The 16,905-nt window shown below is 43.6% G+C and overlaps 1 protein-coding gene across 10 annotated transcripts in view; it reads right to left on the bottom strand.

Annotated features, from left to right (window-relative positions):
• DDAH1 (dimethylarginine dimethylaminohydrolase 1) overlaps window positions 1-16,905 on the bottom strand; it is a 156,821-nt gene that overhangs the window by 79,618 nt on the left and 60,298 nt on the right. Inside the window, exon 1 of one of the 10 annotated variants that reach the window (XM_044432458.1) lies at window positions 472-777. The exons of the other annotated variants lie outside the window; for them this stretch is intronic. Coding sequence (XP_044288393.1) covers window positions 472-777 — 306 coding nt within the window. Of the gene's footprint in view, window positions 1-471; window positions 778-16,905 lie in introns of those variants that run through there. 10 annotated transcript variants of the gene reach the window in all.

Here is a 16,905-nt window from a genome sequence, read left to right on the forward strand (position 1 = left end):
GTGCTCAAGAAGAACAAGTGAGCGACCAAAAGAGGAAGGGAGACTGCATTTGCACCGAGCATCTTCTTCTGCCATCATCTTTTCCGCCTGCTTGCTCCCCCCCCCCCCCCCCCCCAAGCCTGCCACGCCTTAAGTACCGCTCCCAGAGAAGTCCGCCTTCGGCAAGAAGCAGCAGCCGCTCCGCGCTCCTTGGACTCGCCGGGCAGGGCGCGCTGCAAACCAGAGCCGCGCAACCTATCGGTGTCCCTCTGCAGCAGGAGCAAAGCGCCGCCACAGCGCGTCCCCCGCCCGAGCCGCCCCCGGCCCTTCCCCCGCTCCGAGCCATACTCTGCTGCTGCTGCTGCTGCTGCGGGGGGGGGGGGGCAGTTGCGGCGACCCCCAAGCAGCGCGCGTGGAGGGGCCGGAGCGCCCCACCCCTTCCCTTCCCTTCCCTTCCGCGCGACCGACCCCCGCGCCTGCCCGCCAGGGTACCTCCTTCCGCCGGCTGGGCGCCCCCGGGCGCGTGAGGAGAGCCGTCTCCTCGCACACGACGGCCACGTCCTCCACGAAGACGCAGTCGGGCTGGCCCTCGTCGGCGGGCAGCTCGAGCACCTGCAGCCCCAACTTGTTCTTCAGCACCGCGACGTAGAGCTGGTGCTCCCGCTCGGCGCGCGCGAAGTCCACCTCCTCGCCCTTCTCGCGCCTCAGCGCCTGCTGGCACAGCGACTCCGGCAGCGCCCGCACCACGGCGTGGGTGCACCGGCCGAAGCTGGAGGGGCCACTGCCCAGCCCTGCCATGCTGCCGGAAGGGTGGCGAGGAAGAGGAGGAGGAGGAGGGCCACCGCGCACAGACGCGAGGCACCGCAGCCCCTTGTCGTCTGGCTCGCGCGGCGCGCTGCACTTGGAGCTCCGGCTGCCGCTGCCAATCTTCCCCGCACCCCGCGCACCTCCTCCTCCTCCTCTCTGCCCCCACCCCGGCACCAGCTGAAGCGCCCTCCTCCCGTCGGAATAAGGAGGACAAGGGCGCGCGCTCGACGCCGAAGCCGCATTGGATTGGACGCGCACCACCAATGATTCCACATAATAATATCCTTTATTCTAAGGGAGCGCCCATTGGCTAGCTGTTTTGGTTAGGCCATCTGATTGGCTCAAGCCTGCAAAAAATTACCTGTGCACTGATTTACAACCTTGGGGAACCTTGGAGAGACCTGCCAGCTGTAACTGGACAATGGATCGATTTTACGATCCCGCGATCAATGGCTGATGTAGCCTGAATCTCAGGGCACAGAACGAAGAGAATAGTGTATTTGCCCTTTTTTTATTTCTTTTTAGTTTCCAAGCTCAAGGGTTATCAGAATATCATCTTAGGCTGGAAACATTTCCGAGTTGAAAAATATTGCCTGTTTCCCAGGCAGAACTATTCATTTAACTAGAGAATACTGTATTTTGAACTTTTTTACAGTGAGTCGCGTGGCTTTTTGGACCTACCATAATATTATTTATTTATTTAGAAAATTTCTAGGCCACCCCATTCGCCGAAGCCTCAGGGCGGCTTACAAATAAATAGATTAAAATACATAAGTAACAATATAAAATACACATAACTGTATAAAATAAGTCGCCCTGGCCAAAAAACTTTAAAATAAAAATAGCATTAACAATTAAAATGACGCTTGAATAAAAAGGTCTTCGCCTGGCGCTGAAAAACAAAAAACGACGGTGCCAGGCAGACCTCTCTGGGGAGCGCATGCCATAGATTGGGCACCACCGCAGAGAAAGCCCTCCTCCGAGTACCTATCCTCCTAATTTCCTTCACGGAGGGTTCCCGGAGAAGGGCCTCTCCCGCTGATCTCAGGGGGCAGGCGGGCATATATGGACGTAAGCACTCCTTCAGGTAGCCAGGACCCAAGCCGTTTAGGGCTTTATAAGTGATCACCAACACCTTGAATTGGCCCCGGACTTCAATGGGAAGCCAGTGAAGCTGACAGAGGACTGGAGTCATGTGAACATAACGCCCAGTCCCCGTCAACAGCCTGGCAGCTCTATTCTGAACCAATTGAAGTATCCGGACCGTCTTCAAGGGTAGCCCCACGTAGAGCGCATTGCAGAAGTCGGGAAGTCACCAACGTGTGTGTCACTGTCGCCAGGCAGTCGTACTCCAGGTAGGGGCGCAGCTGATGGATCAGCCGAAGCTGAAAGAAAGCGCTCCTCGCCACCGCTGTCACCTGAGCTTCCAGTGAAAGCTCTGGGTCGAGGAGCACTCCCAGGCTGCGGACCTTGTCCCTAAGAGGGAGTGCAACCCCATTCAGGACTAGGTTCAATTCACCCTCAATGAAGCTCGATCTGCCGACCAACAGGACCTCCGTCTTGTCTGGATTGAGCTTCAGTTTATTGGCCCTCATCCAGCCCATTACCTCAGCCAGGCACCGGTTCAGCACAGCCACTGCCTCACCTGGATTGGTGGAAAATGAGAGGTAGAGCTAGGTATCATCAGCGTACTGATGATTCCGCAGCCCACACCTCCTGATGACCTCTCCCAGAGGTTTCATGTAGATGTTAAACAGCAAAGGGGACAAAATGGACCCCTGCGGTACTCCATGGCATAGCTGCCATGGTGCAGCGCCATAGTCCCCCAGCACCATCTTCTGGAAACGGTCATTGAGATAAGAGCAGAACCACTGCAGAGCAGTGCCTCCGACCCCCACTCCCGCTAGCCTATCCTGAAGGATACCATGGTCGATGGTATCGAAAGCCGCTGAGAGGTCCAGAAGAACCAACAGGGATGCACTCCCCCTGTCCTTCTCCCTGCACAGGTCATCATACAGGGCGACCAAGGCAGATTCAGTACCGTACCCAAGTCTGAAGCCGGACCGAAATGGGTCCAGATAATCAGTTTCATCCAAGAGTGCTTGGAGTTGTCCCACCACCACCCGCTCCAACACCTTGCCCAAAAACGCGATGTTGGCCACTGGTCTATAATTAGTGGCCATCTCTGGATCCAGTGATGCCTTCTTTACGACTGGTCAGACTACCACCTCCTTTAAAGAGGTAGGTACCCGACCCTCCCTCAGAGAAGCGTTAACCACTTCCAAGATCCAGATCCCAATCCCGTGCTTGGCGTTATTTATTAACCAAGACGGGCAAGGGTCCAATAGGCAAGTGGTGGGACATACTTGTCCAAGCACCTTGTCCACATCATCAGGCCGCAATAACTGAAATTCATCCATTAATTTTGGACCAGACAGCGGCATTGGTGTCTCCCCAGAAACCTCTGAGTCACTAGTAGAGTCTAGCTCGTGACGAATCAGAGCGATTTGCTCCCTGAAATGCTTGGCAAAGTCATCACAGCGGGCCTTCGAGGGTGAAACTAGATATTTCTTGGGGCCAGGATAAACCAGGCCATGCACCACTCGAAAAAGCTCCGCCAGATGGCATTTTGAGGAGGCAATGGAGATGGAGAAGAATTTCTTTTTCACCGCCCTCACCGCCACAGCATAGGCCCGATAATGGGCTCTTAAGTATGTTCGGTCAGATTCATCCCGTGATTTCCTCCACCTACGCTCTAGCTGTCTCCCAGCCTGCTTCATCGCCCGCAATTCAGGTGTATACCAAGGGGAAGAGTGGGCTCTGCCCGGCAGGAGAGGACGCTTAGGAGCGATCGTGTCAATAGCCCTGGTCATCTCCCCGTTCCACAGTTCGACCAGGGCCTCGGCAGGAGCACCAGTCTTGTCAGCCAGAAACTCCCCCAGGGCCTTCAGGAATCCATCCGGATCCATCCGGCTCCAAGGGCGGACCCACACAATCGGGTCCGCACCCTTACCCTTACCCTTACCCTGACCCAGACAGAGGGAGAGGCCGCTCTCGAGCTCAAACCTCACCAGGAAGTGATCTGACCATGACAGGGGAGTCAGGCATAAATTCTTCACCCTCAGACCACCCTCTTCCTGCCCCGTCGAGAAAACCAGGTCCAGGGTGTGTCCACATTCATGGGTCGGGCCGGAGACATGTTGAGACAGCCCCATATTCCTCTGGTACTCAATGAAAAATGTGGGCAATATTTTTTGCTGGCATCCTATACTTGTCCAGTATTCACCATTGGATAATGGCTTCACTATGATGTAATGTGTGACTGTTGGGTCATTTTCTCTCATGCAGGTGCTTATAGCTATGAAATAGTTCCCAATACTCAGGACAGTTAAGCTAGGGTGCAATCCATTAAAAAGCCCTACAGGTCTCACTATTGCTCTGCCAGCCATGCATGTTGGAGAACGTTGAGAGATGGAATTTTCTCTGTCCAAACATGCATATGATTGCACTTCTAGTGATTTGACCAGATGCTCACATTTTTGCAAAAGTTTACACCTTAAGGGTTGTTCCTAAAAATGCCATCACACTTTATTCATTTGCTTGCTGGAATGTTGAATGCATTTGTTTAATTCATGTTTGCTCCTCTTTTCATTCCCAAGGTAGCTCACAAATTAAACTTACTTCGGAAGCAATGAGATAAGTAAGCAATGAAATCTCTTTACTTGCTGCCATAGCTCTGTTACAGAACACTCATATCAATGTAAATTCAGAAGTAAGGGCCTAGAAGAAAATAAGTTCAATGGGCTTTCTCTTGTAAAATTGCAGGTTCCACCTGGGTTTGGAAGTTTTGGACATATTTGAAGGTCGAATTTTCTAAGACAGATACTATGAAATTATACCTAGTTGTTCACCACCACTGGGCGGTATAGAAAATAAATACATTGATATTGTTGCAGAAACTATACAAATGCTGAAAAACATTTTAAACAATGAATATATAACTTTATGTTTACAAAATTCTATCATGCTGGATGCCAACTGGTAGATACACGAGAATGTATTTGTTCAAACCAATCTCTCCACTCCACCAACAGAAGTGTTTTTTCTTATATACAACACAAAACAAAGTACATTTATTTCAGCTGACCAACACTGAATAGTGTTTCCCAATGTAGGGATATTAGAAATAATGTATGGGCAATAAACCTAATTTATAGGGGACAGTGAGAGGTATCAAAATGATCTGGAACTCAGGCCTGCATATGCTAATTCACAGATGTTCCAAAGTATCTGCTTGTATGCCTTAAAAGACCCAATGGAACCTGCTCCTGCCCCTTGCAAAAAGGGGTGCATTGAAAGGAGAGAGGAGGCTTTTGATTAAAAACAAACAAATCCAGCAGATTACAAGGGGCAACAGGAAGTGATGCATATAAGGGCAAAAAGCCAGCAAACCAGAGAGATCAGATACAACAGAGATTATCAGGGCCTTTATAACTTTTTCCCCCTCTGGTGCTCTTGGACAGTAGGGTGGTGGGTCACAGGACCTCCCAGAGACCTAGGGCTCCAAATAAAAGACTCGGGGCTCCAGTCCTAGTTGGCCACCTTTTAACACCATCTCTGTGAGAGAAGCAGACCTCCTGCTACCCTGACCCAGGCTCCTACTTCCTGTCTATATTTAGCTCCACAGAGATGTATTTTTTCTGAAGCTGAGAGGGACTTGGTCATTTTACTTTTAACACAGTTATGGAGTTTTATGCAATATTTTAAAAATTATTGACAACAAGCAAGTGTATTTAAGAGAATGATAGAAAGGCATTGATGTTTTGATATTTGTTGACAAGTGATACAATAGAAAAAGGAAACAAAACACAGTGCATGCATAAGCAATCCGGGGCGGCGGGGGGGGGCAACTCCCCTTTTCCTTTGCTTTTACAATTTTAGACTTGAACACATGTGATGCGATTGGCTACCACACCTCCAGCTCTACTTCCATCTGTTCATAATTATTCATATTTGCATGACTATTTTTACATGTATCTTGTTTTCTGTGGTTTTGATGTGTCAAAACCTTGGCATGAACCTTATTCATAATGTTCTTCTTTCCCCAGGTCAAGCTTCATGCCAGTAATAGGTCAAAAGCAAACTCTGGCGCAGACAGCCGTTTTTAGCTATGGCTTTTGATGTGCATGTCATGACCATTGCCTTAAAACTGCCTACACTGCAACATGGTCAGTTATGAGCGATTTTGCAACTGGTACAGTTGTAGAAAAGTCATTTAGCAAATAAGGTTATTTCAATACATCATAAGGGAAGGATGTTACAGTGGTAAAGCTGAGTGAGCAAAATGGTGTGCTTCAATAAGAGTGTTTAAGTATTATACAATCATTTTCCTTTTGTACTGAACTGCAATAGGTTTAAGTTGTGTAATCTGACTTTGCTCTAACCTTCTTGCTTCACATGTGCAGTGTGTACTGGATAAAGTGTTAGATTAGGACCAGGGAAACCTGGATTCACCTTTTAACCAGAACTATGCACTCTGGCCTCAGAGAGTGACTTTGAGGAAGTGTGATCAAGCCTCACTTCTCCATATTAACAATCTGATACATTTATTTATTTTGATACTACCTACATTAACTAGACAACAAGAGACTGAAACCACTTCACCACAAACAAATTAATTTTGAGTATCATTTGCTGTTCAAAGGTAAAATTAATTAAAATAGTGGTATTTCCTTTCTTATAATACAATCCATCCTTCTTCCTCTTCAAGGAACCTAAGACAGTTTAACTGATCCTTCTCTTCATTTTATCTTCACAACAACGCTATGAGGTAGGTTAGGCTGAGAGTCAGTATGCTCAGGCAACACAATAAGCCATTTCAAGGGTAGACTGTAGATTAAGTGTGTATTGTTGTTGAACTGTAGGTTGTTGTTGAAATGTGTCAGGACCCAATGCCTTAATAAGTCTTGGCTTGTTAGCCAAAAAGAGACAGAGAGAGAGAGAGAAAAGAGAACTCATGGTTTGTTGTTAGGTTGTGAACTGTGGGGTTGTTATCTCAGCTGGGTTCAGACAACTTGATAACCCACATTTCAACAACAGCCCATGGTTCAGGGATAATGGTGTTTCCTGAACAGTGAGTAATTGGCCCAAAATCACCCAGTGAACTCATGGCCAAGTGGGGACTGAAACCTGGATGTCTCAGGTTTCCCCATTACAATACTCTAACCCTTATATTACACTGGCATTCAAAATTTAAAATGTGGATACTGGTGTTCATAAATCTGTCAAGGAAGGTTCATATATAACAAAAGGTGCTTGCGTGCAAGGTGTTGGTATACAAAGCTTAGAGATTCTTGCCCACCCTGCTGAGTGGAAAGCTAGCAGGGCCAGCTCTGTCTTAAGGCACAGTGAAGCAGGTAGCTCAGGTGAGGAATGCTGGTAAGGGTTGCTTCCTAACTTAGCCTGCAGGTCTCAGGTACAGTGGAGGATGCTTTACTGCGGCCAGTGTTGAGCAACAGCCAGTATGGTCAGGGCCTGCACATAGAATGGAAACACAATTTTTCTTCCGGCAGTAAAAACTCTTGTGCCAGCTCTGAAAGCTAGGAATGGAATCTTAAAGGTATCTATTTCTGTAAGAATAAACTCTGGAGAGCTATGGGGGTATCTGACTTAAAAAGAAAAACAAGTGGTGGGGGTGACAACAGATGAAATGTTAGCTAGCGCCCCTCGATTTAAGGGCACGTCTACACAGAGTGTTCCTAGCACTGCTAGTCAAAAGACATTATGCAGCCATTCAGGTTTTCCATCTTTAACCATTTTTTGTGGAAGGAATAAATGTGGAAATACTGGGAAACACAGGTGTGTCGCAAGCAATCTTATCTGCACTCCTTGAAAAAACCTTGTCTAGAAGTTCCCCGAATGCTCCTTTATCATTATTGATTATGATAAACTTGAGAGCCAAATTAGACATTATATTGCATCTCTTCCCAACCCAGAGCCCTCCAAATGTGCTAGACTACAACTCCTATCATCCTGACGGGTGGGTGAGAAGGTATGATCTTCTGCAAATGACCAGTCTTGTGTGATTGTTCTGATCTTGTTTCCAGACACTGGCAGTGAGCCTAAGTGGGAGTGGAGGAATGTCCTTGCGGGGTCATTTATACAGAACTGGCAGATGCAGAGGAATTAAGTTTCCCCATTCTCCCATTGACCTTCCCATTTTAAGTGACTAATGAGATACCATCTTTCCTTCCTTACACATACCTCCCTTTAGACTGTACCTAAAAGCTACAAAGGCAGCCTCTCATTACTTAGAACTTCAATGAAGGTTTAAGGCTGTGTGCTGTGTGAAGCCCATGATTAAGATACCAGGAGAAGAGAAGCTGGAGAGGGCTGAAGAGCAAAGACTTGGGGTGTTTCCAGATGATGGTATCCTATTGTCAGAAGCAACCCATCCATTTGGGTTCTGAAGTACAACAGTGTAGACAGTAGTAACACTGAAATTTACTGACTGCAGTTATCAGTAGCTGCTACATTTTGGGTGGCTTCAGAAGCAGGATTTGAGAATATTTTTTTCTGTGGCACTCCTCAGAATGCAAATGTAAGGACACACAAAAGAGTATACCATATCTTTTTAAGGCAGCATATGAGTATGTCTAGGGCTAGTGAAAAGCACTCATCTATGCATTCTAGTTTTTAACATAGCAACAAAAAAGTGTACACAGAACATACCATAAAGAAGTAGAATCATCATAAGGAGTAAAAATGGGTGGAAGATGCACCAATAATTTCAGACATGCAGAAAATACACTAATACTGGGGGGAATCAACAATAAATTGAAATTATTATGATGAAAATGAAAGAAAATACAAATGCAGAACTGAAGCTGAAGATTAAGAAAACAATAATTATGACTACAGAAGAATTACATAACTTTAATGTCAATTATGAAGAAACTGACATTGTGAAAGATTTTGCATACTTTGACTCAATCATCAATTCAAATGATACTGCAGCCAAGAAATTAGAAGACAGGGATTTGGAAGGCAGCAATGAACTAGAAAAGATCATCAAGTATAAGGTTGACTCACTGGAGACTAAGGCCAAGATCATCCACATTCTTATATTCCTAATCACTATGTATAGGTGTGAAAGCTGGACAGTGCAGAAAGCTGGCAGGAAGAAAACTGATGTGTTCACTGAAGAAGAGCTTTGCAAATATCTTGGACCAACAGAAAAACAAACAAGTGGGTCCTAGGTCAAATCAAGCCAGAACCTAGGACAAGTTGAAGGCAGAAGAAGAGAAAGACTGAACATGATAGACTGGTTCCATAAATGCAGCCATAGAAGAGCTAAGCAGGGCCGTAAGGACAGGACTTTTAAGAGGGCATTGATTCATAGGTAAACTTGATGGCACAAAACGACATAGTCTATTCTCAGAAAAACCCTGAATTAGGAGGTTTGCAGTGTAAACTCAGAGGGATGACAATAAATAATGACTTTCTCTCCCAGGTGTGCCTACTACCATTTAACCCCAAAGGGGCGGCATAGAAATGTTCTAATAACAACAACAACAACAACAACAACAACAACAACAACAACAACTTGGGCAAGAAGAAGGGCTAGAACATGCAGCAATCCTGAATATAAGATTCAGGATAAGATGAAGAAGGAGAATGATGTAAGCTGCCTTGAGCCCTTTGTAGGAAAAGGCAGGATATAAATAGAAATATAAAAATATAAAATAAAAAATATCCACTGATATAAGCTTATGAGGGAAAACTGATTGTGTGAACTAGGTAATCCTGGACCAGCCATCCCAGATTCAACCATTCCTACCCCCTCAAAAATGGGGTCACATTCATGGGTTTGAACATATAAGTCATCCAATTTCAGTTGCCCACATGAATGCATACAGAGTTGATTCTTGTCCTTTGGGCAGCCATTTGATCGTGTAAACCAGTCCATATATGTTATAAATTGTGAGCCACCCCAAGGCTTCGGCAAATGGGGCGGCATAGAAGCTTGCTTGCTTGCTTAATTAATTAATTAATTAAACATATTCATCTGGATGGTCCTTCAGGAAGCATAATTTTAAAAGTTTCCTTCAAAGTAAATCAGTCACTGAGCAGCAGTATTAATATAAACTACGTATATTCTGTGCATGACCATTTTTAGGGTTAGAGCTCTGTAAAGAGCTCCACATTTGTGTTGCCTTCAAATCAGATGGAATGTGGGGTTAGCTTTTCTAACTTCTTTGCTCATCTAATCAAGTCATGGAATGTGGGGTTCTTGATTTACATTTCAACCATTTCCTGTTCTAACGACTAGAATAGGTACTTATAGTGTGATAGCATGTCACCTCTCAGCTTTCTCTTCTTGAGGCTCAACATACCCAATTCTCTCCATCTCTTCTCACAGTGCAGTGTTTCCAAACCCTGGATCATTTTTGTTGCCCTCCTCTGGACCCTTTCTAATTTTTCTGCATCTTTTTTTTAAATCCAGAACTGGACACTGACTAGTGAAGTGTATAGGGAATCTAGTACTTCTTGTGATTTGGAAGTAATATTTGTATTAATGCATCCCAAAATAGCATTTGCCCTTTTGGCAGCTGCATCCCATTGTTGGCTCATATTTAGCCTGTTGTCCACAACAATTCCAAAGTCTTTTTCTTTTTCAGTTTTCTTAAGCCATGTATTCACCAACCAATGTATTTGGTTTCTTTCTCCTGTGTGGAGGACTTGGCACTTGTTCCTACTGAATCTCATTCTGTTGCTTTCCCTCAAAGTTTATCAAGATCACCCTGGATCTTCATTCTGACATCTAGGGTGTTTGCTATTCCACCCAGTTTTGTATCATCTGCAAATGTGATTATCTTTCCTTGTACTTCCTCAGCTAAATCATTAATAAAGATGTTGAAGAACACTGATCTAGGACTAAAACCTGTGACACCCCACTATTTACCTTTCTCCAGTTTGGGAAGGTGCCACTGATGGATTTTGGATCCACCTAATAGCTTTTCTATCTAGTCCACTTTTTGCTAATTTGCTTATCAGAATGTTGTGGGGCACTATGTCAAAAACTTTGATAAAGTCAAGGTAGAAGTAGGGGGTTCAGATGACATGCTAAGACAAATGAGGCTCTATTTTGGTTTGCGGGGCTTGTTCAAACAATCATTTATCCAGATGTAATGACAAAGTATGATTTGATTAAAGCGGGAAGTAATTTAGTAATTCAGACAATGTCTTTACAACACAGGAAAACCTGTGGGACAGGGAAGCATTCAGCTCTAAATTATATATCTGGTGACCTTCAACTAGAAGGAAGTGGGACTGTATAGCGATAAGAATAGGAATCAATATCAAAACAGGAATCTATATCAGATATGACAAACTAAACGTAGCTTCAAAAAGAATTTAGATTCAGAATTTGGATTTAGCATCTTTAGAATCTTTGAGTAGAAAATGCATGTGCTGCGTGGCATATCTGAACTCTGTATAACTGCTTGGTCCTTTGAGATATGCATAAGCAGAAATCTGAAAGGAATGGGCATGCTTGAGCATTTGTAAAGTGACATTCATGTATACTTCAAAAACAGTGTGTGAGCTTTGAACACTAGGACATGGGGATTATACCAAAGTGCAAAATTCTTATTTGAAGCAGTACAGATTGCAATCTAGGGTTAAGATGCAAATAAGGTTTCTGCTAGCAGTGTAAACTCTTAAGGTGTGAGCTATTAGATATGAGATGCTGAGATATGAGCAACTACATATTAAATTATAGTGAAGTAGCAGCTGGCATTACTGGATTTAGCAAGGCAACCAGTTTGGGTGGCCTACTTTGTAGTGGAGAGATCTCTGCTTGAGATGCTGTCTAGTTCAAGTCCAGATTAAAATTCAAGGACCACAAGGAGGGAGAGGAGGCGCCTTGAACTTGCGCATCACCTGTTAGCATCAAGGCAGCAGACAAGACGCACATGCCACCTGATCACAGTCTTCTTCACTGTGGGGAGGTTTCTACTTAAATAATAACAATAACAATGTGAAAATGTGCATTGGGGTGCCTGTGTGTACAAACTCATATGTAAAATATCACTTCAATCTGTGATCTCATTTGTCTTCTTCTTTAGTAATGCATTTCCTCCTGTCTGATAACAAATAGTGTTAGCTTCCCCCGCCCCCCATGAGCCCTTGGGCAAGAGACCATGAATGGGTCTTTTCCCTCTTGGTGTCTATCTTCTCACAGCTATTAATAGCAGTTGCCATTGCTTCTCATCTACTTTCTCATTATGGTGTTCACTTGCTTGATAGCCAGAGAGCCAGTGAACAGGGCAAAGGCATGGGCATCCACTCTGACTCCTCACCACTACCTGTTGTTTGGGCCAGGATGAGAGGCAGATAAGCAACCAAGTCGCAGCAATGCAGAGGAGGAACAAGTCCCAGGGTTTCTTCTCAGTGGACTCCTGCAGGACCCTTGGCTGTACAGGCCTGTCCTTAATGCTGGTCCTGGCTGGAAAGATGCTGTCAGCTGGGTTTTCCTAACGGTTCTCTCTAATCACATGATAACAGTTGGCTATTTTCAATCCCTTTCCCAAATATTCTCTCAACTGAGAATTGAAGAATTGAACATTCTTCAGCCATGTTCAATCAGCAGTTAACTATATGACTCTGTCAAAACACTTTCTACTATTACACTCTTTTAAAAGAGACTTCAGCTAACACATGAGGAAAAAGTAATATTTACTTCTTTGAACAGTCCAGCTTGGAAAATGTTGATTTATTTCCTGAAAAATTCTAATGACTAATCCCAGCAAAATATCCTACACAGTAAATTCAACCTCTTCTGCAGGCAAATTAGTTAGGAAAATGCTCATTGACAGCCAACTTTGAAACACTGCCTTGTTTGTGTTTGCTTGCCATGACAAATATGAATTTCTAATGGTCAGTATGAGTTGGTTTGGGTCACTTGGTAAGGCATGGAATTAGAACCAAGTTAGTATTTTTTGACTTAGAGTATGTATATTTGACAGTATGAGGTGGCTTACAACCATAGTTAAAATCATAGCAACCACTATTAATATAAACAAAATTGCAAACAAGTAAAAAAGAAGAAAAACTAAACACCTGACCTCAGTTCTCAAACACTTTTCTGATGACCATTACAACACTTTCCCCAGGAAACTATTCCACTGCCTTACAGCACCAGAAAACTCTTGCATTTTGCCAAGGTCAACTTGATCTTATACAATGAAGTGAAAAAATGCACATTCGTTTATCTTTCTGTCTCCAGGGACTTCAGGCTCGTGTAGATCAGGTTATCTTACTTTATTGTCAGGGCTTCAAGCTATATTAGGCTGAGATGGGTTGCATGGCTATGCCAGACTTTCAAGGTTTTTGTGAGACCCAAATACGCACAGCCTTTTCCCAGGCGTGTACCCTTGGTGCTCCGGATACCCTTTCCTCTCTCAGACAGCTAAGAAGGGATATTTCAGAGCTTTAAAAAAGTCAGCTTCAGAAAGTACAGTTTGATGGTCATTTATTGGTCAGTCCTAGAGGAGATCAACCCTGACTGCTCTTCAGAAGGCCAGATGCTGAAGATGAAACTCAAATACTTAGGCCACCTAATGAGAAGGAAGGACTCCCTGGAGAAGAGCCTGATGCTGGGAACGATAGATGGCAAAAGAAGAAGGGGACGGCAGAGAATGAGGTGGCTAGGTGGAGTCACTGAAGCAGTTGGTGTGAGCCTAAGTGGACTCCAGGGGATGGTGGAGGACAGGAGGGCCTGGAGGAATGTTTTCCATGGGGTCGTGATGGGTCGGACACGACCTCGTAACTAACAACAACAAACATTAAGCAGGGCTTGTTGGCTTTGGATGAGATGACAAACGAGCACTGTGTGTGAAAGATTCCAAGCTCCTCTTCCAGCCATGCAAGACGGCCAGGGGACTGCTCAAGCCGAGAAGACTTGTGAAACCATAGTTTTTGTGTATGAATGTAGACAGAGTGACAGTCCCGAAACTAGTAAGCTCCATGGCTTAGCAGGAATCTGAATCCAGATCTAAGTATTGGACCACACTGGCTCTTGCTGATAAGCCAGAGGTGTTCCTCTGTAACAGGCAGTGGTCCACATTTTGACAACAACCCACATTTCAACAACAATACACACTTCATGTACAGACTACCCTTGAATATGGCTTAACTAGTGTGAACAGCATGGCTCTTATTTTCCCAAACATTTGGTATTTTTCAGCTGTGCAATGAAACATATGACATATTGTGATGCTCAAATTACTGCTAGGTGACTGAAATGACTAAGATTCACAATGTTTTCCAAGGGCTAATTATATATCCCAAAACTTGAGCAAAGAGTACTATCTGAAGAACATAGGAAACATGTTTCAGAAGTCCAATTATTTAATTAAGTAAACCAGAATTAAGTTTTGGTTGTTACTTGAGCTGATTCTTGTTAAACGGCGTTAAACTGTTAAACCCTACTTCAAAGAGAGCAATAGGATCTGTAGTAGTAGTAGTAGTTTTTCATGTGGTTTGCTTGCTTTTGAAGTTCAGTGAGAATCAGTTCTAGCCTATCTACCCAACAGTATAGTCAGATCACTCCAGGATAGCATTACTCTGCTGGGCTTCTGCTATAAGGTTGGACAAGTTGAGAAGAGAAGTTTTGTTTCTCTTCCTTTGTTTTTATTGTCTTTGAACAATTTTGAAAAATCATTTAGGCCAGCTCTGGGGCTTTGGATCCAAACTTCACTTGCTCCTCCCAATCCACACTCCCTTGATCCTCCTTTTCTTCTTCTCCACCATCAGGCATGGACCATTCTGCAGCAGCAGACAGATTATTTTATACAAGACAAATATATTTGATGCCAAAGTTCTACTGAAGAGTTTTTTATATTCTTTTGTTATACATGGTAACCCACCCCAAATAAAAAGTTCAGATAATTTTATATAGGTTATGTTTGCACAAATTAGTCTGGTTATAATTGCTGAATTTGTGCAGCTCAGAATTCTTTTAGAAGATGAGAAGATGCAGGAAGTAAGGCAGGAAAGATTTTCACATCAGGGAACTGCAGGATTCTGTGCAATGCATGAAATGCAATGCATGAAACTCCCTCTAGTTTCTGTTTTACCTGGTAGTTCCTATACATCCCCATAATTGTCTCTGCAATGGAATGCATAAAGCATATAGTTGTTTGATATTTTCTATTACCTAGAAAACATTTAAAGTTGACTGGAAATCTGTTCTAGCTCTTATCTCATCATATGAGTCCCTCTCTGCATCTATAGAGGAGACTTTCCTATTGGAGCTATTGCAGTAGGAAACATCTTCTTATGACTCATGCAACACCCACCACAAGGATGACATTTCATACCTGTCTACACATCCAGCAGAATAAGGTGCTTGATTCCTGAGGGGGTAGGGGCCAGACTGTGGTGTGACAGTAGCAAATTATGTGTTTAATCTTCCACCATGGAAAAACTCTCTGCAACCCCACATGGCCTGCTCTCTGTTGGGTTAGTTTCCTTTTAGCAGGGAATGTTTTTACCTATAAGAATTTTTAAAAGGTAGCATTCACCCAATTTGTGGTGTGTAATGTACAGCCCATTCAACAACTCAGGATTCAGCCACTAGATTACCATACAGATGCTTACAACAGTATTGTGTGCAAGCCCTTACAATGCTGAGCTGTCGTCATGGGCAACTCTTCACTCCTTGATTGCCCTCTGAAAGCCTTTAGAGAACTCCTGTACAAGGGCTTTTCCAGTGCTCTGCAGAACCTGCCATGGCTGATATATCATAGTGGAAGTTGGGGGACTTAGGAAGAGACTGAGATTTTCCCCTTGTGCCAGAGCTGGAAGCAATGCAGCAAAGCAAAACCCCAACCAGCCAACCAGCAACAAAACACAACTAAGTCAATAAACAGAAGGCTCATCTGGCCTTGCTTACTGTTGACAGACAGGCCAATTCAATCCTTGTTTTACTGAATGTGGTTTTAGTTTTGTACAAAGTACAGATTTAAGTAGAAGGTACACTAGGATGACACTGGCTTACAAGACTTTACTCCCATCTGTTTAATTAGACTGGAGTAAGGATCAAGAGGATAGGTTGCTTTACCCATTTGTTTGAATCTAATCCAAATGATGTTGTTTTTAATATTTTGCAGCATTCTGGATATGCTGACTGCTATAGAAATAATAGTAGCAGCCTAAATATTTCTATATCGCGCAAAAGGAAGTTCTGCTGAAATCTCTGAGGCTTACCTTTGCACATCAGACTTCTCGGGAGTCACAGGGGTGGTACCAATTAGTGCTAGTATGCTACCAATTGATTTTCTCCTCTGTAAGTCTTGCTAGGAAACATTTGGCACAAATATCATATGAAGAGGGCAGAATGTCTCACAAATTCTTTTTCATGGAAGCTAGCCAAAGAAAAGCTTCACATTTTGGGATAAGCTGTTCTCTGTGTATGAGATGACCAGATCCATTTTCTTATGTCAAAAGAATGTCTAATGAATCTTCAAAATAAAAGATCGATCTCTCATTGGTGGAAAATTTCCAGTGCACAGTTATGTAAGCCTAAGAACTTATTAGAATACCAAAGATTCCTGTTTCTTTTAAATTACAGATTTCCAGACAAAGTAAGTTGCTGAGAAAGTTGTCTGGAAATGTGAAGCCAATGTGCACCAAAATATTAGAAACAAGCAGGAAAGAGTTCCAGTGAATAAACTGTATTTTTATAAAATCTTATAAAGGGTAGGTGAATATTTGGAGTTACAAATTCCAACATAAAATATTCCGAGAATGTGTGCATGTGATTTTTGCATAGTGTTATGAATGAGACAGATATCACCTTTCTAAAACTATACAAATGATGAAATAATTTCATCAAGAATTAACAAATTAAGTAATCAGCCCACCCATGTCCCCAGCTCACAATGCAGGTATATTGTCTTGTAAGCTGTCCAGAGACCCGCAAGGTATTGGACAGGATAAAAATACCCAAATAAATAAATAAATAAATAAATAAATAAATGTGTACTTAAGTGAAAGATTTCTCCCTTACCTTTCAGCAAAAGCTAGCAAAACAGGTAAACAATAGATATGTAA

This window comes from Varanus komodoensis, unplaced genomic scaffold (genome assembly GCF_004798865.1).
Source record: "Varanus komodoensis strain SLA01 unplaced genomic scaffold, ASM479886v1 scaffold24, whole genome shotgun sequence".
NCBI classification, from domain to species: domain Eukaryota; kingdom Metazoa; phylum Chordata; class Lepidosauria; order Squamata; family Varanidae; genus Varanus; species Varanus komodoensis.